Source organism: Tinamus guttatus, unplaced genomic scaffold, assembly GCF_059628265.1.
Source record: "Tinamus guttatus ecotype Peru unplaced genomic scaffold, ASM5962826v1 Tinamus_guttatus_pri_ptg000472l, whole genome shotgun sequence".
NCBI lineage: Eukaryota > Metazoa > Chordata > Aves > Tinamiformes > Tinamidae > Tinamus > Tinamus guttatus.
In genome coordinates, this window is record NW_028289006.1 from 4,720,929 (window position 1) to 4,747,404 (window position 26,476).

The following is a 26,476-nucleotide window of genomic DNA, read 5'->3' on the forward strand; positions in this document are numbered from 1 at the left end:
ATTCATTTGCACATGGATTCCCCCTTCTGATTCTTTTTTTTTTTTACTGTAGATTTTGTTTTGTTTTGTTTTATTTTTCAAAATTAAGCTATGTATTTGGCAGGAATCTCAGTAAAAATATTTTTAGTAAAGATGAGTGCTTCAACACTCCATGAAATCCTCTCCTAACAATAAAAATGTGCTATGTATAGATAGCAAAATATTTTATTATATTTAAGCTTGATATTTAGATGATCTCTTGGATTCTGTAATCCATGTGTCTGTTACAATTTTATGTAATGTTTTTCTGTAGTAGGCATTTCTGACTAAAAGTGTGTAGGCTTAAATATTTGCAGGATTAAAAGCCAGGAACAGTCTGTTTCCCTATAAAAGCATCTTTATTTTCAGTAGCTGCCCAAGTGGAAAATTGGGAGGAAACTGTTGTGCAGTCAGGTAACTTTATGGTGGTATTACATAAGTGAAAATTCTTGTATCCTTTTTGAGAACAATACATGAAGGAAGATGCAGGGTAGTAAGAGAACTGAGCAAATCCACTTGTAAAGGGTATTTGCTTTTACATTAAAGAAAAATAAATGAACAGATATATAGGCCATCCATTTGGAAAAGTTAAACCCAGAATCACAACAGTTCCAGATAACTTCTTTAAAGCAGGCCCGGAAGAAGAAAAGTGACTGTTCCCAGTCACTGATTCCAGTGACCGTTCTCTTAATCATGAGAGTAATTATGAGAGTATCCCGCTTTTGGGGGAGACCAAAATCCGTCGTGCTGAGGTCTGGCGTGGATTAACTGGATTAAGAAAAAGGGACATTTTTGAAAGTGCTGGCATCGCTGTTTCTCCATAACTTTGGTTCTCGTTTCCCACTTATGTGTTTCTGACCGTTCGTGATGGTGCTAAGGTCGTTTCCCAGTTTGTGTCTTTGCCCTTGGATGCAATTCCTGCTTTGCCAGCGATGACCTTGCTGTGTCTGCGTTTGCCCAGCCTGGTGTCACCTGCCACAATGTGCCATCGAGTCTCATGGCTGTTCAGCCCGTGAATGCGGGCACCAGCAGCCGCTTCCAGCTTCTGCCCAAGTTGTGCTGTTCTCTCTTACGTAGCATCTGAACGTAGGTGTGTAAGGAGTAAGGTGTGTGGCTGAAAGGTGTACACTTAACGGGATGCTGCCTCTGTAATAAAGTAACCATATTCACAACCTGTTGTTAAATGTAGGCAGTTCTTGCATTCCTCTGTTCGGAGGAGGACATCAGGGAAGCGTTTAATTGATTTTCTTATTATATATGTGAATTCTGCACTGTGCAGTGTAAAAGAAGCTGATAAAAGCAGGCAAATGTACATGAGCAGCTTAGGATTCAAGGTTTGCTGTGCTTGTATGTTTGGCGCTGCCTGCGTGACTCTTTGGGGCCCCGAGCAGTTGAACAAGTTATTGTGCAACAACATGGGGTGAATTGTTCGTGTGGGATGGCGAAGCACAGAAGAGCCCTTGTCATGTAAGGGCAAGCACAGGGCACTCTGCAAGCTCACGTGCCAGCTCAGACTTGTGGCAACACGCTCGTCTCCTGTACTTTAGTTACTGGTACCTTTTGGTGGGTGTGCTGCTTTCTGCAGAGCCAGTGCCTCCTGCCTCCTTCCTAACTCAGGCTCCCTGCCCCGCTGTAGGGAAGCTCCCTCTGGCTATAGTTACCAGGCCCTGGCTTATTTACTTTCTTAATACGGGCAAAATATAGAGAAACTCAGTAACTTTAAGAAATTCTAAGCCAAATTTTAGCAGTAAACCTTGCTCTCTAGTCTCTACTGTCCTAATATTGCACTGTATTCCTATAATGCATAGTAGTAAAACTAACTTAAAATCGGGTCCTTTTTGTAATAAGTCATCCCGCATTGTGTATTAGCTTCAAAAAAATCTCCTGTGAGACATTAAAAAATCAGATATTTCTATGCAGAGTAACATTCTATGCAGAATTTGTGATTTATATGAAAATGCAGATGATAATTTAGCCAGATATAAATAGTTTTCTGGAAATATTTGAAATGAATAGTTCTGTGAAGATATTTTTGAAACTGATTTTGTCCATCTCTCTGCTTAGATAAATTTAAAATATCCTAATTTTTAAAGATATTAAATTGGTTCTTATCTTTTGAAGATACTAGGAGTGTACTTTTTTTAATCTAGATTTCTTGCTGCAGTGTTTCACCAGACAGTACATCATCATGGTGATTTTGACAGTCTCTTCATATCATTCTTTTAATTTCATTTTGTCTTTGGTCCGATAGAATGATCTTAGCTTGTTTTAAGGATCACTTATTGGCTAAACTTCCTTTCACTCTTCCTGCATTTTTAAGTGAGTTAATTTAGTTTTCTGATGAACTAAGTGTTTTCTCACATTTTTCTTTTCATTTTTGTTTTTCAGGCTTCTTTAAGCCAGAATTAATCTTGATAGAATGAAAAAGTTTAAGAGGAGACTTTCGCTAACCTTGCGTGGAAGCCAGACCATTGATGAATCACTGTCTGAGCTAGCAGAACAAATGACCATTGAAGAAAACAGCAGCAAAGATAACGGTAAGTGGATCTTTCATTTTCCCCAAAATCTAAAAAAATTACTAGGTTTGCTCACAGGAGTGAGTGTTCGTTTTTCATAATTGCAAGGAATTTCCATACAAAAGCTGCTCTTTTCTTACGTTTTACTACCTTAGTGAGCTGATACATTGTCACTTATTGGCTCGCTTCAATATCAAGCTGTTATACAGCTGTTTAAAGGATCTATTTATGTAGCTTTTGATAATGTGATGATTAGCAAGATCATAGATGCTCTGTTAGTAAGCATATTCATTATGACAGGAATTCAGGGAGTCTACCATCAGTTTCGTATGGCTTTAAATTCAATTTATTTTCCTAAGTCATTACTCAGTGATGCAATTTATAGTAATTTCTAAACATTATAAATAAAACTAATTAATAAAACTGTTTATCTTCTCATTGCTGATGCAGTTTACTAGTCTGAAAATTCTGCCACTTCTTCATATCACGGAATAGTAGTTTGCTTTGGGAATGCAAAGGCACCTAGAAACATCCAGTGTAACCAGCATGTCTTGTGTCATCTTCTCCAAGTGAAGCTGCTATAAAGTCTCCATTAGTGATGCTACTGCTTCTGAACGCAAGCTGCAGCAGTAACAGCCAGGCGAGATTTTGTTGCCTTTTCTCCTTGACTTCTGCAGTTAAATCCCTTTTTCATCCTTTGTGCTGACAGGTGTTATTTTTTGCTCTGCTGACACCTAGGATTTTCTCAAGTTTCAAGCAAACTGATTTTTTTGATAACTTCCTTCTGATAAATGATTCTGAATAGCCCCACTGAAAACTGTCAGCACTGAAAACAGCAGGAAAGGCAATGGAATTTGCCCTGTAGACTTTTAAACCCCATCCAAGACTTGTTGCAGAGAGAGTTTCAGAAAGCTGAATTTACCTTTGGCAGAATGGAACTATTCATATTTTTCATGTTTACCCTTAGTCGTTGGTCTGTTCATCACTCTTCTCTTGTCTTCATCAGTGAGTCATGCCAAATAGCTTGGAAAATGACGGGTGTTTTTACAAACCAAGCTTTTGTGTGTTCATACAGCAGATATACTCTGAAGTAATTACTGTAGTATTTTTACAGTGGTATCATATAGAGGGTGTTTTCTGAGATTTTCTGGCAAGCTGTCACACATGGTTTCTATTGCATTAACTTTTGTTACTGATGCGTTTTTTTCCTCAGACCTTTATATATATCTGACAGATTTCATTATTCATATAAGTGTTGAGATTATTGCTGGCAAATAAGTGTCAAAAATCATCAGCAGCCTAAGGTAGACAGAGTGAACCAGACCACTGCATTGATTCAGCTGAGAACTGGATCCAGGAAAGATCAAAAGGGTTATTTTAACTTGGATCATATCCTGAATGTGATCATCTCCCAGGGGAGAGAGGTTGCAACAGCTGGTTGGTGGGAGTGTGAGCTCACACCATCTTAAACAGCATGGGAGGCTGTTCTCAGGTTAGAATAGTTGTCCGAGAATTATCTCAACAGGCAATCATTAGAGGTCTCCTACACGCTTATCACAAAAGCATTACAAACTTGATTTATCCTTAGATATTTAAAATGATAAAAAATACAACATAAGAAGATATTTCTGATTGTAAATTCATTATTTAGCTTTCACTGCTTTTTTAATATATATTTTGCTTTCCATGTTATTCTACCAGCCAAAGTAAGGTTTGTATGGATTATGTGCTAACACTGTGTGATACAATACATATTGTGCTCACAACTGCAAAATGTTGTGAATGATTTAATAGAATATCTTGGTTTGGATGCACTAAACTGTTGCCGATCCTCTTCAAAGAGGAAGGATGGAAAATATAAAGTATACTGTTCCTTGTGAATAGTCTTCAACTTACTGTTTTCTGTGAAAAAAAAAAAAAGTGTAGAATGCTAATACAGTATTAGTACTATCTCCTAGAGATGAACATGATAAAACCTGGGGTTTTTTATTTTTCCTTTGAGAACCCTTAGAAAGTAGGATCGGAAAAATGCTTGTTGTCACTGCTAGCCCTGCTTTTCCAAAGGCAGTTCTAACATTCCCACTGATTGAGATGTTCTGGAAGCAGAAGGTTCCGAACAAATTTTGAGCATCAGAGCTTGGACTTGATGGATAACCCAAACAGGAGATGAGTTTTTTCTTCTGGAGAAAGTCAAGTTTAGACAACATAGCCTGGAGAAAAAGAAAAAACCTTCAGTGGATGTTCTAAAAGTGAATTATGAGAAAGATATACCTCTACTTTAATAAAGTCAGAGTGCAAGTAAGCCTGTGCTGATTGTGAGTATCAAAGATATGAGCAGATACCCTTTAGGAGTATCCTGTAAGATCGCAGATGCATTAAAACCTTAAAAATTAGAACTTTAAAAACATATTATGATAGTACTGGTCTCAGAAGGCTGGAGCAGTCGTCTCCCTAGTTTTTGCTTTTAAGAATAAAAATCTCCTTTATCCTGTGGAACGTTAGATGTAAATGTGCCCATTTTGCAGTCCTTGGGTCTGTTCATAAAGGAACTTGGAAAACAGGTTAGTAAAAAAAAAAAAAAAAAAAAAAAAAGACAAGTCATAATGACAGAGAATTGATGTCAGGGCTATGAAAAGTCTTTGCAGAGTAATTCTTCATACGTTGTCTGTCTTCACTGGGATTGCAGCATGGGCTGCAAAACTGGGAGGATACTAAAGGGAATTTGCAACTGCTCTTGGTGTGCCAAATGGCAGGGCCCTGAATACTGAAGTCATATAAGGAGATTTTGCTTGATGGCAGCTTTATTCCATTCAGAGTTGATGCCTTGTTCATGAATATATCTAGCAGTTAATTTCAGAAGGAGAAAACAGAAATTAGTTTATGCAGCAAAAAAAAAGAACTAGCTGGTGATTCGTTGAATATAGCATAAACATGTAGTGCTAGGTTTTGTTTCCATTTAAAACTTGAGACTTTAATTGTTGCAAAGCTTTGTCCCTGCTGACAGCGTGAAGCACAGGCTCCAGTGGGATGGAGACATAGTTACAGGTTAAGTTACTGTTAAAAATGTGGCAGGATATCATTAAACTTCCCTGTCAGAGGGGCAGGAATGGCAGAATGTGAAAATAGAGACTTTCACAGAATCACAGAAGGGCTGAGGTTGGCAGAGGCCTCTAGAGATCATCTAGTCCAACCCCCCCTGCTCCAGCAGGGACACCCAGAGCACGTGGCACAGGGTGGCATCCAGGTGGGTTTTGAAGATCTCCAGAGAAGGAGACTCCACAACCTCTCTGGGCAGCCTGTTCCAGGGCTCTGTCACCGTCACAGGAAAGAAGTTCTTTCTCACATGGAGATGGAACTTCCTGAGTTTCAATTTGCACCCATTACCCCTTGTCCTGTCACTGGCCACCATGGAGAAGAGTTTGGCCACATCCTTCCGACATTCTCCTCTCAGGTACTTGTACATGTTGATCAGATCCCCTCTCAATCTTCCCTTCTCCAGGCTAAACAGGCCCAGCTCACATTTATGCTAGATGTGTACATTTCTAAAGTCTAACTAAAGTACTTCGATATTAGCCTGAGAAGTAAGTCAAAAGACCTGAGAGGTACTGGATTTAGCAGTTATGAGACTTACTTGGTGGAATAACTATTCTGAAATGTTTCTTCCATGTTTTTTGACCAGCTTTACTTTGTTTTTTTTTCTTTTAGAGATTTCATTTGTTTTGTCTTATGCCTGTTCCATTCTCATAGCCATGTTCACCAGAAGATAATGTTTTGTATGTTAGCTTTTTCTTTCTGAAAATGTAAACTGCCCTTTTTCAAACCTCTGAGGTTGTAGAAGCTGTGTTGATGGAAATCTAGACCTGTGCTGGCCTAGGGTACACACTCATTTCTGCCTGATTTTCACATGCATAACCTGTAAAATCTTGATTAGAAGGTGAACTGGAGTTCAGCAGTGCAATTTTAGTTGTATAATGTGCATTTATGTGCATGCACAAAGTACCAGAGACTTTTCCTCGTGCCTGTCCATTTTCAGTAACGTCTTGTGTCTTAGCTCCAACTCAGTTATTCGAAGACTTACTTTAAAGAACAGTATTCCTAAACGAGAACAAATGATCCTACGAGTGGGTCACAGGTATAAAAATAGGTACATAACTTTTCTTCACAGTGCACTGATACTACCAAATCAGCTGATCTTTTGTGTGGAGTCTGCTCTCACACACAGCCTCCTTCATCGTGTTATGTCAGTACAGTTTCAGCTTGCAGCGCTTACTGAGCAGCAGCAGAATGGGATTAACAGGGATCAAGCCATATTGTTCAAAGGCAGTAGCGCTCAGAGCTGTCTACTGAGAGTGGAATAGTCAACAGTACCTTTTCCTGCAACGTCAAATTACTTTTTGACCGGAAACCAGTATATGATTATATCTGCCTTACAAATTGGCTTCATCGTAATTAACTTCTGAGTGAGGCAGCATCACATAATTAGATGCATAAAAAATAAAAATACAGCAAAAAACAAAATGCCTAATAATACTTAAACATTTGAAGTCTTGTGAGCTGTACCGTGTATACTTTGGGGTATTCTTTTTTTCAAGTACAGAAGCTTTCATGCCTTCAAGGTTTCAGCATACAAAACTAATTGGTTGGATTTTTTTAAAAAAAATAATTCTCTTGTGATTCAAGTGTGATAATGTTGCTTCGGCTTGTTCTTTTAATACCATATTTTAATTTAATGTATACATTCAGATTAATATTAAAAGTACTAAATGGCAATTTGTAGCAGTTGACAACTAAATTTGCTTCTGAAATTTTTTCTTGCCACTGACATACTAATGAAATTTGGCTAGAAGTAACATCCAAATCATGCATATTTAAAGTCTAATTAGCTGTCAAATTTATGCAGATACTTTGAATACTTATGAATATTCTCTCTAATGAGAGTGAGAAACAGGGATATATTGTCTAATATTCTAATATGCATTATCATAAGCTCAAAGTATGCTTTTAAGAATAGTTACAGGATATGTTCATAAGTATATCCACAACTCTTACATCAATACGTAAGTAAAAGTTGAGTAGGAAAACCATTATTTGATGGATTTCCTACATGTTAAACAAAAACAGGTGAGGTTTTGGTAGAATGGATGGATGCATTTCATGAATTTATAGAATCATATCTATAGAATCTCCTTTTGATGTGTGTTCATAGGATACAGTCTCACACTTGCATAGTTTTGTTTTAATTCTACATGTGTGAATAGTAATGGAAAGATGAGCTGCTGTAATGGGTGCAAGCGTTTGAGGCCTTAGTGACTAGTTACTACTCTGATAAGAGGAATGAGTGTTTTTAAAATTTGACACAATACAAAACTGTGCCAGAACATCCAAATATCTTTGTAGCTGAGGTCATTAGAAATCATCTTCAGTGCAGCTGAGAAACTCCCATCTGCTGTGTTTGATTCCTTGGATGTACAAGGAAAACAGTCTGCTGCAACAGATCTTCAGGACATGATTCTCAATTTGAAAACATGAGCACACAAGTAACCATCCCATCCTAAATCAATAGGTCCTCTTAACATGTGGAGGAAAGTAGATATACATATGTATGCTTTTATATTTATATATAAAATATATTTTTATATTTGTGTATGTAAATACAAATAAAATATAAAAGCAATATAAAAACATTCAAAAAAAGAATCCCCCAAAGCAATGGGGGTCCTTCCCTCGTTCTCGAGCTAGAGCCTAGTAAAACTAACCAGCAGCTTGTCAGGAGCAGGCACGGCTCTGCGTCGCTGCCGCTTGCGCCTCGCGCTGCCGGCGCCGTTACCACAGGCCGGCGCGCGGACGCTCCCCGCAGGGGCGGCTGGGCCCGCGGCCGCTGCGCAGCCCGCTCGCTCCTCCCTTCTGCTTCAGTTCGCTTCTTCCCACAAAGCCAGAGGTTCTGCTGATGCGTGGAGGTGCTTAGAAAGAGAAATTACCATAAAAATGCAGTGCCTGAGCGCACGCTTCAGAGAGCCGTAGGTTTGTTCTTTCTCAGCTTGCCAGCATGTTCCTTCCCAAGCACGTTAGCGCTTCAGCGGGAGAACGTGGTGCTCCCCTGCACACGGGGGCTTGGTACAACAACCGATTTCTGCTAGCAGTGGCTCACGGGCCCTGTTGAAATTGGATCCTAGGACTGACCCTTGCCAGCAGAAGTGGGTCACTGTAGAGGCAATACCACAAGTAGGTGTGTTGTGTGTTTGCACCACTGCAGCTGCTTCTGTTTTGGGAAGTGTAGCTGTAATATACCGTCACAGAACAACTGTGCCTGTACCAGGAACTTGTGTCCAGCATTACACGTTGCTTTTAGTAAGCCACTCCTATTGCAGGGACTATATTTTTATGGATAGTTGGTGGATTTAAGTACAGAAAAGCAAAATGAACCTAGCTAGTCAACATAGTGTCACTGAAAGAAGGGGTGAAGGGCTCTAGCTCTTCTGCAACTAGGTCGCTGTGGCCTCAGCGGTGGTTGGGTTGGGAAGCGTAGGGAAGGTGGAGAGCGATGCTGTTAGCTTGGCTATGGTGCTGACATACGTTGATTTAAGTTACATCTGCAGCTGTGGTCTAAGCTATTTAATGTAGTATCATGTCTTTTCAAAATATGCCTTTTAACCATCAGTTACTGATTTTTCCTTTATCCCGCCTATAGGAGAGGAGCTATTAGGACTACCATGATGGAGTTATGCTCAGATACATCTTTGTTGTCCAAAAGAGAACTATCTTTTAAACAATATGAAATACATAAATCTTAAAGACAGATTTGTGATTCTGAATATTTTTAATTTGATTGTGATCTTCTTGCTACCTAAACAGTAAAGCCAAGAATTCATTGTACATATATTTAGTTTTGAAAGGTGTGTGTGCGTGTGTGTGTTTTTCGTATGATTTTCATTTTTTGTGGGTCTACCATTTCCTTTTATTGTGTCTTCCAAGTGAGGGTTTGCTTGAGACATGATCATGTGGATGGTTTGTGGATTGTTTTGAGCAATAGCAGGAGTTCCTTGATGTTCTGCTTTGTTTTTAGTGTCATAATCATCATTCCAAAGCTTGCCTCTTATTATTAAATGAATAGTTTTAAGTGCTTTTGAATGGTGGCTCTATTTTTAGAGCCATTTATTTTCCTGGGTGTCTCATAATATCACATAATGGAGTCCAATGCAGCTTCATGAGAATACAGATAAATGTGTAGCTAATTCAGGTTACTTAATATGTCTTCTGTGGGAGACATCACCTACAATCTCAGCTGTTCATTTTACTGAACAGGGCTGCAGTATAATCAAGTATTGTTACAGTACAAGATATCTGCTCTGATTTGCCATAAAGTCAAATGTTTATATCTGAAGACTTCTGAAGGAAAAAAGGGCTTCTTTTCAAGAGCTTGTTCAGGAAAACAGTTCAGATTCTTTTCCTTTTTTTTTGGGGGGGGGGGGGAGGCGGTGGAGGGTAGGAGAAAGGGCCTTGCAGTATCAAACATTCTTAATAATGTTATTGCCAATAGACATGTAAAAATTGGTCATTAGAAGAGCTTACATCCAGCATGATTAAATAAATGTCTACTAGATGATGATGCTAAAATATGATTAAGCTATACAACTGTAGCATTTATGACTCTGAGGCAGGTGATGTGAATTACTTAAAAGGTTATGATGACAGATCACCAGTTTCATGAATGCCGAGCTGTCCAGAAAATAAAGATTTAGGTGCACATATGTTGAGTTTTAACACCTTCCCCACATTCTCTATCAGAATGAAGAAATCAAAAAAAAAATTGAAAGCTTCTTGGAATTAGAGTGAAACCAGGGTGGGAGGAAAAGAAAAAAAAAAAAAAAAAAAGAAACTTTGTAGAGTTCTCCCTTAAAAAAAAAAAAAAAAAAAAAAAAAGCTGATTCTCAGGGCACGCAGTGACATTTCATGTCATGCTTGGCCAAGCCAAAGGCGAGTGAAAAGTGGCAGGTGAGGTCCTGCCCCTCGTCCCTTGTGTCAGCACCGGCACTCTGCTGGTCCTGTGATGATCTAGTTCAAAGATCTAAACTAAACTACCTCTCTTCTTGTGAGAAGAGAACCTAGGACAATTGTTGCAATGAATGTTGGCAGATCTTACCCCAGTATACCTTATTCAGGGAAGTTACAGATGCTTGCGTCTAGGTTTCCAACACCTGTCTATCTTGATTAGGAGAAAAAATCCTGGTTTGTATTTTTATGAAACTCTTAAAAATGTATATATAAAATAAAAATAAATAAAACAGTATATATATTTTCCTCTCCAGACTGGGTAGTTCGCTTATTTGGCTCTCAGAGATGTGTGATTTAAGTGGAAAATGTCATCTTCTACAAAGGTGATTTTGATTCTTTATTAAAGCTGTCTGAAGCAAATATCATTCCAGAATGTACACAGTGAGATCTGAAAGCTAGCACAGGCTTTTTTCAAGTAAGAGAGAGACTTAACAGGACCAAAAAAAAAATAGTAGTTGAATATGTGGTACTCCTAGCAAAAAGACTTTCTTTCTTTAATCCACCACCTGACTGATGTGTGACAGTGTGTCACTTGCTGAGACCTTCCATAGAAATGCCAGGCAACTCTGCAATCTTGCCAAAACTCAATTTAAGTAAATTCAGTTAAGTGAATCCAACACAGGAAAGAAAACGTAGTTTGACCCTCTCAAGGTAGATGGGCAGGGAGAAGGAATGCTAGAGAGCATTGAAAAAATTGTTTAAATTGAGAGTAATTGCAGGCCAAATATTGCAGTTATTTAAATTATGGCTACAGGAGAATGAGGAGACATCTTTATAACATTATGAAGCATTTAGTTTTATCTAATCCCTTAAACTTCTTGATTAGTTAGGCTATTGTTCTACTGTAGTCTGGCAGTTCTCTTAATTAGGGCATAGCAGAATCAATTCCATTTATGTTCAAATGTAAATTCTGTCACTTTGCAGCTTAAGAATTTCAGCATCTCATTTGAGCTATTTTCAGTTCTTATGTTTGTTAGCATTGGTCTTGGCATCATTTCAAACTTAGCAAGACAGTAATACCTTACTGGATATTTTATTTTCTTGAAAGATGCATGTTTAAAAGATATTCAGCAATGTGGTTTAGCAATTCTTAGATATTAGTAATGCAGTCTATTTTCTTTGAATGGTGCTGTTTCAGTTATTTTGTGTTATGCCAATAATAACGGAAGTTTGAGTGGTAGAGAGCAAAGAAGTAGAAGAAAATCATCCAAACAAAACAGAATTGTAGCTCAGCTTGCACCAGAGTTGAAAACCAAGTGATACCATGGCTTACAGTCACAGTAATATGGTGGTGTACAGTCCCAGCATGTTGTTGAGTTTTAATCTGAAAGACCTGTTGAAGGTCTTTCAGATTAAAATTAGCTAGACTGCATGGTTGTGTCAGAGGGAAAAAAGAAGTAAGCAGAGGGACATTCGTATTTCAAAAAGTTTTGAACTTTAGATCAGTTTGGAATTACACACAATTAAATGGAGGGATGGAAGGGAGCTGCAGCAAAATAATTGATAAGACATTTCCCAGCTGGTTTGTGAGAACAGGAGCAAAGTGCAAGCAACTACAAAGATGTAGCAGAAGTCTCGGGATGGAAGAATTGCTGGAGGTCTGGAAAGCCTTCCTCCTGCTCTCTGGTGGGGAGCTTAAGGGAAAGCGCAAGACCAGAGCTCATAATGTGACAATATTTCCCCTCTCGCATTTACCAAGAATAGTAGGATACAAGCAGACTATCTTTAGGTATGTCAGCAACTTATGTAGAGAAACTTCTTTATAAAGACAAACCAAATCTATAAGACTGGAGATTAAATTATAAAAGCAGTCAGTGAATCTATATAACAAAAGTATGTAACTTTTACAGCTAGTTTTGGCTCAAAGCAGCGAGGCTGTATCTACACTGTGAGGACTACACCATTAGCCTTCAAATGTACTGACTCACAATGTTAATAAGCCTCAAAAAACTGAATTCTTAAAGTGAATGGAGTGAAATTATAACTTTGGAAGAGGTACTTAGCATTTTTTTTTTTTTGCCAGAGACATTTTTGTTTTTAATCATTTTCTTTAAGTCTGCTACACCCAAATGCTATTAATAAACAATCTTGTAAGTGCATTTCCAGCAACAGGCTGCTTGATGATCATTTGGAAAATTTGCTACAACTCTTAGCTGTTGCTATTACTTTGGGACGGGAAACAAAAATATATGTATAACCGTTTCTTTAAAGGATTGCAGCCTGCCGCAATGCAGACTTAGCAAAGTATAGCAAAAGTACATTCTCAAACCATAAATCTGCATATTTTAACATTTTTAAAAAAGAATACCATATAATACCTTTTTTCTGCAAATTAAGATATATGTATACATATATATTAGAATACACATATGTTAGAATTAAAAGAATGTAATCAAGTACTATTAATACTTCTCCATTACAAGTGTGCTAATAATTTGGGAGTTTTTGTAACCTTAATTCCATTGTGTCAGCAGTTGGCCTGGCCTACTACATGACCTAAATTACTGTTGCTAAATTTTAAAAAGGACTCTAATTTAGAACAGTACTTAGGATAATGCAGGAAGGCTGTGACGGCAAAAGTTATTCCTGTATAACTGTATCTTTATATACTAACCATATGTCCTTAATTTTTATATAAATTTCCTAATAATTCATCTGTGTCCATCCTCATCATTGATCTATATTCATTTTTATATGTACAAATATTTCAAGAATTATATTTTCATAGTGGTCAGCCTTAAGATATGTGCAAATCTGCCAGAGCCATAAGGAAAACAATTTTTTTGAAATAAATATCCCCGTTCACTACCCTTCCATCCTAATAACGAACATAAGGCTTGGTCCTTGCTTAGTCATTCGGCAGTCACAAATTCCGGCCTTCCTCGCGCGCTGTGCAGTGGGTTGAGAGCGGTTAATTTTAGCACGGCAGGCAGAAGACATGCGAGGGAAGCAGGTTTCCGCCGCGCACACGCGCGGCCGTAGCCGTGCTCGGCGTGCCCGTGCGCTGCTGCGTGGTGGCCCTCGATGCTTCCAGCCTCTGCCCCTTGCTGAACTGCGCCCTGGCAGCTGCAGTTTCACCGCAGGAGGGGGAAAGCAAGGTGGCCTTTAAGGCAGAATTTGTTTTTTGTTTTACATGCAAGGTGTTTATTTCATCTACCACGCGCTATGCTTCAGGCTGTCTCAGCCTTTTGTTTGTCAGAGATGTCCTCCAGAAGGTGAAAGCGTTGACACTAGCGGCAGAGCTAAAATTATTTAAGTGATCTTAACAGTACGCTTCAACATTCAGAAATGTTCTGAGAGCTTTTTTCCATCAGAATAGTAAATAAATAAGTAAATGATCTCTCAGGTGCTTAATATAGCAAGATTTGGTTAGAGGGGGAGATTTCCCAAATCTGCAGTGGAATAAAGGAATGTTTAGCTGACTTTTTTGTTCTTAGTAATTAGTTTTAGAAGCAATTGTAACAAAGCAAAAGAAGTGTGCTAAATGTTATATATTGCCTATATATGTGCAAAAAAAGAATAAAGTTGTAATTTGAAAATTATGCTGCCTATCAACTAAAACTCATGAAACATTATAGTTGTAGACGCTCTCTGAAAACAGTCAACCCAACTTTTGACTTGTCAATGTTAGCATTAATTTGTTCAGTCCTGCATGTAAAACCTATGTGAAGTTTTTAGTCTTTAGTTCAAAAATAGATGAAATTCAAACTGGAGGTTAGTAAGGATCTGAAAGGCAGAAATAAAGTTATAATTTTGGGGAAAAAATGCCATAGAAGTGATGCTGTTTGTGCATCTGTGGGTCTCCTGTCTTGCAGAAGCAGTAGTTTTTAGCAGAAAAATGATGAGATAGAAAATTACTATCTGATTCACTGTTGTAAACCTGATGTTGAAGATGCAGGACAGGAAAGCTGGTATTGCTCTTAAATCAAAAGAGATGATATGTAATATATTAGAAACCGGAATAAAGGTTTGGGATAGAGATGTGCAGAGCTTTGCAAGTGAAGACACCAATCATACTGCATGTGCCTGCTCACAGACACACGGTGTGTTTTTACTGTTACTCGCCCTGTCTGAAGCTTTGTTTATGAAGGATGTGAACTGGGAGCTGCAGGCAGGCTTGCAGCAGAGCCAACGTGTCCTTTCACATTCTGCTTTCTGCCTAAAGCAATTTTTTAGTCTTCTCTTTCCTGCATCAGCTGGGTGAAAGTTATTTTTGTCTTAATATATAATTCATGTGTATATGCAAATATATTGAATGATTATTTTTAAAGTTACTGGTTTGCCCCTGGGTATCTCTATCCATGTACTTTTCTTTAGAGCAGTCAGAAGAATATCTCCAAAAAGATATTGATACGTCTTTTATGTCTTTTATGTGTGTCTATATAAAAGTGGCTCCTTGTCCCAGCAAGTGGCTTCAGGGAAGAGCCCAACAGTGCCAGGGCTCGGAACTGGCCTTGTTGAATCCCTGGGTTCTGCCTCCTCCAGCTGCTCTGTAGCACCAAGAGAAGGGTACCTGCAGTGGCAGCATGGGATAACATGGAATAAAAACAATTATCAACCAAGCAAGCAACAGAAAACATAAACCTGTGTGTAAATCCTGTGTGCTTTTATAGTGAGACTGCTTCCAGTCTCAGAGCAGTGTTAGAGCTATTCGCACGTGCAGAGCGAGGCTTGCTGAGAACCTCCTAGCTCATAATTTCTTGATGCTTTTGTCTGTTGATTTTAAGAATTATTTTATGCTTATCAGTAATGAAGCGTTACAGTCCTAATTTTGAGTCTAGGAACTGTGAACTGTTTCAGATACAAACCAATGGAAAAGCCCAAATAATTAATCGAATCTTTCATGGTTCCAGTATGCTTTAAGTTAATAACCTTAATTTTGACAGAACTGCTGTAGGGTGTATTGTCAGGTATGTTTCCTTCTAAGGACTTCCCCTAGCAACACCTCACTACTATTGACCCTCAACATTTTTGAGAAAGACTATGAATACTTTCTGATGAAGTTGCTCTTCATGTGAGTTGATGTATCAGCTTGTCTATTTAACTTATTGTGAAGGTGAAACATTGTGCCAAAAGACACTATTTCAAGAGAGAAAAATTGCCAATGTTAAGGGCTACTCTCTGGTTTTACTGGGGTTTTTTGGAAGATTATCTAATGTGTCGGACCATACACTGATCCAGCTTCAGAGTGACAGATCTAAATAAAATGGAACTTCTGTAGCTTTTAATGAAATGTTTTGTATTAATTTGCTGAAAGAATTTTACCAAAGTGGTGATTTCCTGTCTAGTAACTTTTTGTTTCTTTTTTCTTTTTTTTTGTTTTCTTTTCTTTTTTTTTTTCTTTTTTTTTTTTTTTTTTGTCCTTCTGGCATGTTCCTGACCCTCCTGCTTGCTTGTGGGAATGAATATTTTGGTCCTTGGGAATTGTAGAGCCCATTGTGAAGAATGGCAGGCCTCCAACGTCTCACAGCATGCACTCATTCCTCCACCAGTACACGGGATCTTTCAAGAAGCCCCCTTTGCGGAGACCACATAGCGTCATAGGGGGAAGCCTCGGCTCTTTCATGGCAATGCCTAGAAATGGGAGCAGATTAGGTAATTTGCTACGTTATTTTTAATTTCGTTTTCTTTTCTGTAAAGAATAATGCCTGTGTTGATCCTTTAGCAAGATGTATGGTTATTCTGATGCTTTTAAGAGATTTCTGGCAATGCAATAATTTTTACTATAAGGTTGTTACAGAAAACTCTAAGGTGCTGAATGCCTCTTTAAGGTTCTTAAGTGGCCAGTTAAAAAGAGCATATGGAAATCATCCATAAATCTATTTGACATGCATAAATGAAATATTATTCTTTTGCAATGGCACGTAAGGAACCTGAATGTCCATCTTAGTTAAGCATCATTGGGAACTAGAATTGTGTTAAATTATCTTTTTTTTTTTTTAATCTTATATATGGAATTTTAAAAATGGTGTATTACTCTAGCCTTTTTTTTAGCAGTATGAAAAAAAATGACCTTCTTTCAGTGATAAATTAAGGCCACTCAACTGTAATTATCTTTTTGTTGTGGTCTGGAGCTATATTTGTGGTTCTGAATTACAGTTAAAACTTTTTTTTTTTTTTCTCCTGCAAGTAATTTCTCATGTTTCTGCCTCCAGTCACCAATAATGTTTTACCCTGTTTTTGTGTTATGTTAAATTATGCTTAATTAATTGATCGTAGAAAATGAGAGCAAGTCACAGTTTAATTAGAATGCTGTGAGTTTTGCAGTCTTACACCCTCCTTTAGAAATGGGTGATATTTCGACCGAGCTCCTTCGGTTTTTAGGTGCTGATCTCTCAAACTTTACTAATCGCTTATGGATATCCGCTATAGATGTCCTCAACTACAATACCGCACATCAATTTCAAAACTGTTCCAGACCTTTTTACTGTTTGTGCTGCTATTCAGTCAGAATAGCAGAAAGAGCATTCCCTGCTCATGACTGGAGTTTAGCAGCCGTTGCTAAACTCCAGTCAGAGTTTGACAGAGTACATTTTGGGTACAGTCTCAATTCCTGATTTCACCGGGTTCTCCACACTTCACTTGACCTTTTTTTGCCTGGCCAAGCTTTGCGTAGGTAGCGATCGCCAAGAATCTAATGAAGAGACAAAGTTTAAAAAAAAAAAAAAAGTTGTGTACTTTATGTTTCTGGTCACAAGTACTGAGTCTTTTATGGATTTTCTGTCAAATCAGGCATATAAAAGTTGTATACAAGAGAGTTGTTTGCTTCTGTGTGCTCCTTTTTTGTGTTGCCTAAAAAGTATCGTACTATAAATGTTTTAATGCAAATTTATCAATAAGTTATTCCTTTTAAAACTTTCAGTGTGATTTTCAAATCAGCTTTGCAGAAGAAGAAATTGACTTTCCTTTTTTTTTTTTTCCTTTTTTTAATATTTTATGTTAACAGTATTTTTCAACTGAAAGTTCTGATGTGAAAGTATTATAGAAGCATGGTATTTATTTCATTTAGGTGGACAAGTTAAGTGTTTCTAAATAAAACCCATAATTGGAATATTTTATATTATTTTTAAAAGCCTTATATTCCTGAAGAATTTGAAGTTTCATTGAAGTAGAAAGAAATAGATTTAAAACATTTATACGTCTTCTTGCTTTGGGTACACAGTTGCTGCTAGAACATCCTTTTGCAATAATGTGTTACGTTCTTTATCCGGTTTCTTTTTTTTCCTTCTAACCTTTGTCATAGGATGAAAATTTAAATCAGTTTTGTGTGTTAGCTGGGTGGTATGCATGTGAACAAACACAAATCACTAGTGCTCTTTCTGTTCCTTTTTCACATCTTTCCTCCCTTTGTTTCTGCCATATGGGAATGCTCGTTACTCAGCAGGATGCTGAGGTTTTTTACATGGGAATAGTGATGTCAGAAATGGTCAAATATTCCACACTACATACAACTTTTTTTCTCCATTCATCCTTTTTCTTTTCACTTTTTCCTGTATTCTGGTGGTGGGAACATGCAATCAGAGAGAAATCCTTGAGGTAGCACAAAATGATGGCAGTAAGAGAAAGGTTATTTGCTTTAAAAATAAAATAAAAATGAAACAAGACTTGCCGCAGGTGCAGGTTTATGCTGCTTGCTTTTGAATGAGATCTTCAGTGCAGAAATTGCTTGAGGAGCATAAGGGATTCAGGATTATTTTTTGAGTATTGAACTTGAGTTTCTACTGTAGTGTTAATCCCAAGATATTTTTAAGATTTTTCTTCTTGGAAACGTTTCTGTTGACTCTAGGTTTTGATAAATCTCTCTTAAAGGCAAAAAAAAAAAAAAAAAAAGGAAAAAAAAGAATTTCTGGCCAAGGAGTTTATCTTTACTTAAAATTTTGCAGTCATTTTTATTTTAATACTCCCTAATTATTGTAATACTGCATAATGTCCATGTCTCAAGTAAAGTTGCAAATCAGCCATGTTGCTGATGCACTTGACAGACTTGCATTTATTTATTTATTTATTTTAAAGCTCCTGTATGTTTGTACAGCTTCAAGAGTCTTGCAGCCCCAGAAGCATTTCCCTGCTGCAGTCCAGATGGAGCCGGTGCTAAAAAAAAAAAAAAAAAAAAAAAAAAAAAAAAACCTTATGAGGCCTGCTCTGGCTGAATGCAGAGCCAAGTGAGATGTCCTTGTTCCCTGTTTGTGTAACTGGGAATGCTGAAGAGGCCCTTGGAATAAGCAAAGCCAACTCTGGCCAGCTCTGAACTGGAGCAAACAGGGAGCAAAATGCCAGGGAGCGTGAGCAGCAGCCTCAGTGCAGTTTGCCCATGCTTTTCCCAGTTACACTAATATGATTATGGCAATGTTCTGTTTCTTTGTGAGAAATGAGAAAGGATTAGTTTTCCATACTGTTTTTGGAGTTTTATAATGTTAACAACAAAGGGAGTTTCGCACCAGTCCCTGCCTCAATGTGGAGTGTTTTTAGTGCAACTGATGATAAAGTTTATTCAGTTCATAGGAAAGTAAGCTCTAGAAGAGTGCAAGGAATTAAATACGCAAGCCATGTGGTTTTTCTGTAAGCGTTCAAAGTAAGTTTGAAAGAGCACACATCCTCACTGATCAGGGGGTGTTATCCTAGCTCCCTTGGATGAGCTTTCATTTGCTGCACTAAGGATTCCTTATTTTCTAATTTATTCTGTTCTGAATTCCTCATAACTGAAATAACAGCAACATTTTCTTTCAAATGTGCTTCTGTAGTTTTCGTGCTTCATTGTAGTCACCTCCACCTTCTGACTGCAAGAGCACCCAGGGTGTTTAATTAGGAATGAGAGTGCATGAAACATCTGCATGAGAGAGTGGTTATGGTATTCAGTGAGACCAATTCGGTACATTATGGAACCGTTAGAGATTATAGACATTATAGCCGTGCAGTCTGGCTTTGGTGCAGGTGAACTTGTCTATAGAGAAAAAGTTAGTGAAAGTAGGGAAGTATTTGCTTTTTTTTTTTTTTTTTTAACCATTGCTTGATCAAGCATTATCATTTTGCACCTGTGTAAAACGATTTAAATGATTAGGTTAATGCCTTGTTCCCAGTTTTTATACTATTAAAATAATGAACATATGGCTCAACTAATACATTTTTTAATTGAATAAAATAAAAGGACATGTTTATATTAGGTGGTAACACAACCAAGATTTAAAAAAAAATCATAAAGTACCCATAATTAGATAACAAATTAATGTTCAAAGCATCTGAAAACCCTTGTAGACAGGAGCACTTGGATATTCAGCCCATTAAAAATTCAGGCAAGAGTTTCCTGATTTTAGATGCTACTAGTGGTATCCTGCATAGGACATTTTGTGTATATATATATATATATAAAGATATACCCTACATACATAATATTTATTTGGGTCCCTTATGGGTATACAGCTTATATGCAGATTATCAAAAGTAGTTATATTACAGTATTACTAGATTGACCTTCATCTTGTTGAAGTTACTAGATAAGTTACTAGAAGTTACTAGATCTTGTTGAAGATACTAGAATATAGACTCGTGGGGCACAGATCAAGATCCACTTTGCTTTTTCATTCATGATTTGGAATCTTCTTGCCCATCTACATTATCTGCCCCAAATGTAAGATTCTGTGTTACTGATTCTTGAAATATTACTTACTTGTATATTTTTGTTCATATTGAGTCATTGTAGTAGAGAGTTGTCTTTGTCAGGTGGGACCTTCTTTTTAGTTCTGAATGTTACATTTCAAAGAAGTGTAATTTTACACTAATTCCATAATATGTATGCTTTGTGAATTGAACATTTATGTTGAACTGTATGAAGGTGTCAGGCACATGACTCCTTTGTTTTATGTATTAGTCCTCTCAAAAAATGACATAATTACTTCTTTCCTGAGAATATAATGCTTTTTTATCTGCTTTATTTTGTGAGGTTGCTCACCTAATAGTTTTTCTAGCTTTTTTAAAGACTCGCAGGGCTTTGGAGCCCTGTAAGGGGCCTTACACTAACTGAGATTGGGGAACAGCGGTAGCTGTTACACATAATTTTATAGGACAGAATCTTGAGAGCTGTAGTTGCTAAAATGGATACCATGACTCACAGAGGAATCTTTTAAAGAGTATTTATAAGAGAACTCAAATGGTGAATGTGCTGTTTTCTAGCACTTGTGCTGTTTTCCAGCACTCTGCAGTGCTGAGATCAAGAGCTTTGCTGCAGATAATGGTTTCAATAACACTTTTGTATTATGAGCAGTAATTTCATACAACTTGCCTCGAATTTTAAGCACATAGCTAGAATGAAGAATGAGACAAATTTCTCTCAGATTTTGCGAAGAAGGTTAATTTAACGTTTTGTCTGCCTAGCTTAAGGTTCAGGCTGACCTTTAGAAGCCAGTTGCTGAACTGGCTGATCTTTTCCTTTGGTTCAGCCTAACATGCCCCTAGAAGCACTGACGAGGATTTATCTTGTTTGAAATCATCAGATTCTCCTTATTATAACAGGCATGCAGCTTTTTGTCTCTCATTCAGTCCAATTTTGTGAGTTACTCATGCAATGAGTTACTCATGCAACAGGGATTTTTAATTAGAACCCAATTTAGATCCATATTGCTGCTCCATGCGTTCTGAAAACTTTGTGTGTAGGATACAGGCTCAGATCGTGTGCTTACCTAATGGGCTTTGAGTTGAATTATGTGCTGCCAGTACCTTTGAGCTCATCTTTTTATATCCTTTTTTTTTTTTTTTCTGTAAAAGGGAAATTCTTTGTACTGAGGAAGGGTTTGATCCTTTGAAGTCTGCGTGGTTCTATGAGCCAATGTAGGCAAACCTTTTAGAAGGTGTGTTCATGACTGAACTTTTGCCTGAAGGCTCTTTTCTAGAAAAGCAAGTTTTCCTGCTGGTTGAGCAGTGATAAAACTTGCATACTCTATTCTGCTTTTTTATTGTCGCAGTTCTGTGCAAATGACATTTTCAGGTACCTTGGTGGTAAGACAGTATTGAGTGCTGCATATTTTGCTAATATTAGTATTTTTGTGAGTAGATTTCGGGGATTCTAGTTGTCCCTCAGGTCCCAATTTTACCCTATACAAGATCATGCATAATATCTAGGAACAGGAGAGATCAGGGATATTGGTGTCATTTGAAGGCCCTCCCTAATTTGAAGTATTTAGTCTTTGTAGGATTTTGGATTGATTTTTTCAGAGATGTTGATGGAGCATTAATCATAGTGGATCATTTTGTAGGACCGCTTTCTCTTTGTGTGTCTTGCCTCTCAATGACACCGTCTTGATTCTTTTCTTCATCCGCTATAATATGCATCTTCTGGAGCCCTGTAGTGCTTAAAAGTAATATAAATATGATAATAAGTAATATAAAAAAGTAAAACATTGTATACGTAAACTCATTTACGTGGATCATTCTGCAAGATTATGATGAAAGTATGAATTTCAGTTCACATAAAAATTCTGCAGTACCCTACATTTGGGGCAGGCTGTTACATAAATTCTTCTGAAAGACTCTAAATTTGACTTCAGTAATTAAAGGAGTCAAGTCCTCTGTCCAATCCCTTTTTGCACTGGCGGTCTCTATTAAGGCAACCAGAAAACATCCCCATCTCCTGCCCCTGACCCCCAGAGTGCCACATGGGCATTTTAAAAGATACTGCACCTACACTTTGAGGATTTCTTTTTTTTAACCTCTCTGAGGAAATCTTTAAGTGTCTTAACATCAGGTAGCCTAATTTGGAAATCTTATCATATCTTCTCAAAACTGTTTTATATTTTTCTGTGAGTCTCGGTTTTTCTTTTTGCAAAGGTGGAATGAAGGAGTACAGGAACTGAAGACCTGAAGAAAAGGTGGCTTTTAGACATTGTGGGTTAACTAACTGTATCTGTTTCAGGAGATTAAGTGGTGCTACAAACCAAATAAAATAATGGTAAAATTTATGTATAACTTCTGTCTTGGTAGGTATTTCTGTAAATTTAATACTTTTCATTCTTGTGATTCCTGAGCCATAAAAGAAAAAAAAATCAAGACTACAATGGACTTCTGATGCTGACACGAAAAAGTACTTCATAATAAAGATACTTTTTTTTCTGTGTATGTTTGAGAGACATTAGTGGAATGCTGATTTACTGATTGACAATTGACTTGCTGCTTTTTTTGTTAGATATTGTTCATGAAAATCTGAAAATGGGGTCGGATGGTGAAAGTGACCAAGCTTCTGGAACATCATCCGATGAAGTTCAGTCTCCCACAGGTGTTTGTCTCAGAAACCGGATACACAGGCGAATCTCTATGGAGGTAATTCACTTTTCACATAAGGAACAGTTAAATTGACAAGAGACTTGGGGATTGCTTTAATTGTTCCATATAACTGTTTGTCTTCCTCTCAATTAACTTTAAGCAGGCTGACATATATTTAGTGTGGAGAGCGTTATTATGCTATGGTTTAAACTTTTGTTTCCATTTGTCACACAGAAATCTGTTGATTCTCTTTAATTGTTTTGAGTTGTTCCATTTTGAAAAACAAAGTTCTGAAACTACAGTTTTTAAGAAAAATTGGAAGTATAGCAGTATAGTTTGTAATGTGTGTATGGTAGAATTCTGCAAGAATTTTCACGGGCATTGTTGAATTTAGTCAAGAGTGTCTTTGCTTCACATTCTGTGCCACTTAAGGTATTCAACTTAGGTAGTATTTGCATATTTTCACGTAGAACTGCTTCTAATCTTTGTAAAACAAATGCTACAGAAGAGATGGTACTGCCTGCTTCAGCCTTTCTCTCTCTTCCTGTTTTTTAATGAACGGAACCTTACAGGATGGTAAACAAAAGGAGGAAAAGTACCTTTTGAATAACTGTGCACATAATTTCCTTTATTTATGAGTCTCATTACGAATACCAACCACCCTTGTGCTTGCTTTGTTGTCATTTCCCTTGGCAAAAAAAAACAGAACACTTCCCTGCTTCTAGAGTGTGCAAAAGTTATAATTATGTTGGAGCCCTTACATACTACTCGAGTAGCACGTAGAATTTTGTAGTTGTCGCATTATAACACGTACAACATACACACTTTGTAAGACTTCAAAATCTTTATTCAAAGTATGATATCAAATAAAGGATTTGAGAAGCAAATCTGGATAAGTTACAGTACACTGTGCATGCCAATTTTTTTTTTTTTTAATCTGTAAGGAGTTCAGTTATGCTTGTAATTCCAAAATTCCAAGCATGAAATGCTGGTAAGATTCCAAGAATGCAGGAATTAATTGTATTAATTATTTATATCTTTTCTAGCACCTGTGCTTTTTGTCTTCAAGCTGTCTGCGTTTGTGTGCTAACCTCAGGTTTGAACTAAAGCCTATTAAAGTTGGACTGTTGGCTTGGGTCTCTCTGACATTTTTGTAGAATGCTTAAATTAAAATATGAACAAACAAGATTGTACATCAGAATGTGTGCTAGAGAAACCTGAAATCGTCTAAATTATTTTCCTGATGGGTTTCCTTTTACTCATTACCCATTTTCTCTGCCTTGAAACATGCATTTAGAACAGGAAAGAAATAAGGAAGTTAATGGTAGATAATGAAATTAGCAAACTGAAATGAAAATGTGTCAAGTCTTCCGGAGGGGGCTAAGAGCCGGGGTTACAATCTTTTTAGATTAGGTTTTTAGCTCATGAAACTCTGACAGGAGCTATAAAATAATTTTTAAAAAATAGGATAGATATCAAATAAAAACAACTTTTCAGTGGGCTGCTTACATTGTAAAACAGTTTTAAAATTGCTGCTTCAGAGACAATGAAAATTCTTTTATGTAAATTGTGTTTGCCCAGTGTTAATTTCTTCATTATTCTCCAAATTTGAAATGCTGGTTTCTGGGATTCAAAATTAACATTATTTCTTTGTTGCTTGGCTCAGCTGACGAGCACGGCAGCCCTTTGGCAGCTATTCTTGTACATGCTGGGAGAACTGTAGTTTTTCTCCAAGATTGCTTCAGTATTGGCATGATGACTTCCAAAGTAAGGTTTTAAGCTAACATTTGAAAACACTCTCACTTCTGAATTTTAGAACAGTATCTTCAATAAATATTTTTAGTTGACAGAAGTTTCACTATGTAAAAGTGGTTTGTGGGATTTTCATGCGTTTTTGTTTGGTTGGTTGGTTGAGGGTTTTTTTGTGTGTTTTGTTTAACCTATTAGTTCATGTCAGAGGAAAAACTATCTTTGTAGCTTTGGTTAAAATATTTTCCAAATCGTAATCTTTCCAGTGTAGTGTTCAATGTAGCTGGTTTCCAGAGAGAAGAGTTGGAGGGATTACACCGTCTCCCTGTCTTCTTCCTTCCAGTCTTCTTGTGCGTCTTTTTCAGCCATGTTGGAAACCTCACATACGAATTTCCTCTTGATTTCTGAGGAAAAACACCCTCTGAATCAGGAGAAACTCCTACTGCATCCATTGCTAGAAAAGCTGCAGCCTTTGTTGCGCGCCGCAGCAGCCGTGCGCGAGCTCGGTCTCGAGGAGGACGTCCGTGCAGAGCAGCGCCCGCACGCTGGTCCTGCCCTTGGTGCTCGGGCACTGCTGTGTCCGTGGCCGTCGAGGGCCGTGAATGCGGGTTTTGTTGGTTGTGCTCCTCTGGCTTGAGTGCTTTGTGCCTTGCCCCGGCTGGTTCAGGAATTGGATATGTAAAGGGAAGGAAAAATAGTCTTTATGTAGAACCGAGCTGTTAGCACTTGGGAGTATGGGGATTTGTCATTTCTAGGCATCACTGTGTAGTCTAAAGACATATTCCTTATTAGTTCATTTAGGGTGCTGTATGCTGTATATACCGTATACTGTCTGTATAGTTTTAGCAGTCAGTTAGTATGTGCCTGATGATTATTTGATGCAGTCTGCTGATTTTTGCTAATCAGTCATACTTCAAATCCATTGCAAGGGATACTTGATTAAAATTCTATGAAAAGTCAGATAAACTTAATAAGTTTATGTACATTACATACATATATATATATATATTAAGATAACTAATCAGGTAAAGCTAAGAACTTGGAATATCCCTTTTTCCTTTTAGACTTTTGGATATAACAGTGATTTTTGTGCTTCACTTGAACTTCCTTTAGGAGTCTGTGGACTATTTTTATGCAAATTAGCCATGCATCCCCCCCTAAAAAACAGAAATTACATACCTTCTAAAAACATGTATGCCATAAACTTAAGAGCTAATTGTTGATACTGAATATTCCAGGGATGTTTTATATTTCAGAATACACATTTTGACCCAAAATGTATATCAGCAAATTTATTTTACATAAAATTGTTAGATATTTGAATGATGTGTAGTTTAGCAAGCATAGCCCTGAGAGGGCCACAAGGCCGACTGTGACAGTTTTTCCTTTGATCAGCACACGAAGAAACGATGACTGCGATGTTTCAAAGTCCAGTATCACAAGTCCTTATCCCTTCCTTTATGCTGTTGTGGTTCTTGATCCTTAGTGTCAGTGTGCACTGCAGTGTATCGTACAATAAAGCTGTTTTCTTTAAATCAGAGCAGGCAGCTTTTCTTATCCAGAGCACTTGAAATATTTTGTTAAGAAATAAACCTCAGTCTTTCCAAAATTTTCCCACACAGACATTATGAAAAGTAGAGAAATGGAAGATGCACAACACAGACACGTCTAGAAGCTACATTTTTCCCCTTTCCTACTAGTGGACTCTTCTTAGCGATGGAAAGTTAAAATTTCATAATCCTAAATTGACCCACTTTAGACAGGAAATAGTCATACTTGCGTGTAGCCTAAATTTGACACATTTTTTAGATAAACAGTTTCACTGCATCGAGAATCCTGATCTGTAGTGCAGAATCATCTGGGATGAATATTTTCCAGCCACAGTAGTGGCT

At 37.4% G+C, this 26,476-nt stretch overlaps 1 protein-coding gene across 2 annotated transcripts in view; it reads left to right on the forward strand.

Annotated features, from left to right (window-relative positions):
- Positions 1 to 26,476, forward strand: part of CDK17 (cyclin dependent kinase 17) — an 87,434-nt gene that overhangs the window by 34,074 nt on the left and 26,884 nt on the right. The window contains exons 2-4 of one of the 2 annotated variants that reach the window (XM_088532924.1): positions 2,407 to 2,555; positions 16,017 to 16,181; positions 22,759 to 22,892. In XM_088532924.1, the coding sequence (XP_088389050.1) occupies positions 2,438 to 2,555; positions 16,017 to 16,181; positions 22,759 to 22,892 (417 nt within the window). In that variant the 5' untranslated portion in view covers positions 2,407 to 2,437. Of the gene's footprint in view, positions 1 to 2,386; positions 2,556 to 16,016; positions 16,182 to 22,758; positions 22,893 to 26,476 lie in introns of those variants that run through there. The other variant, XM_088532925.1, reaches the window with a different exon arrangement.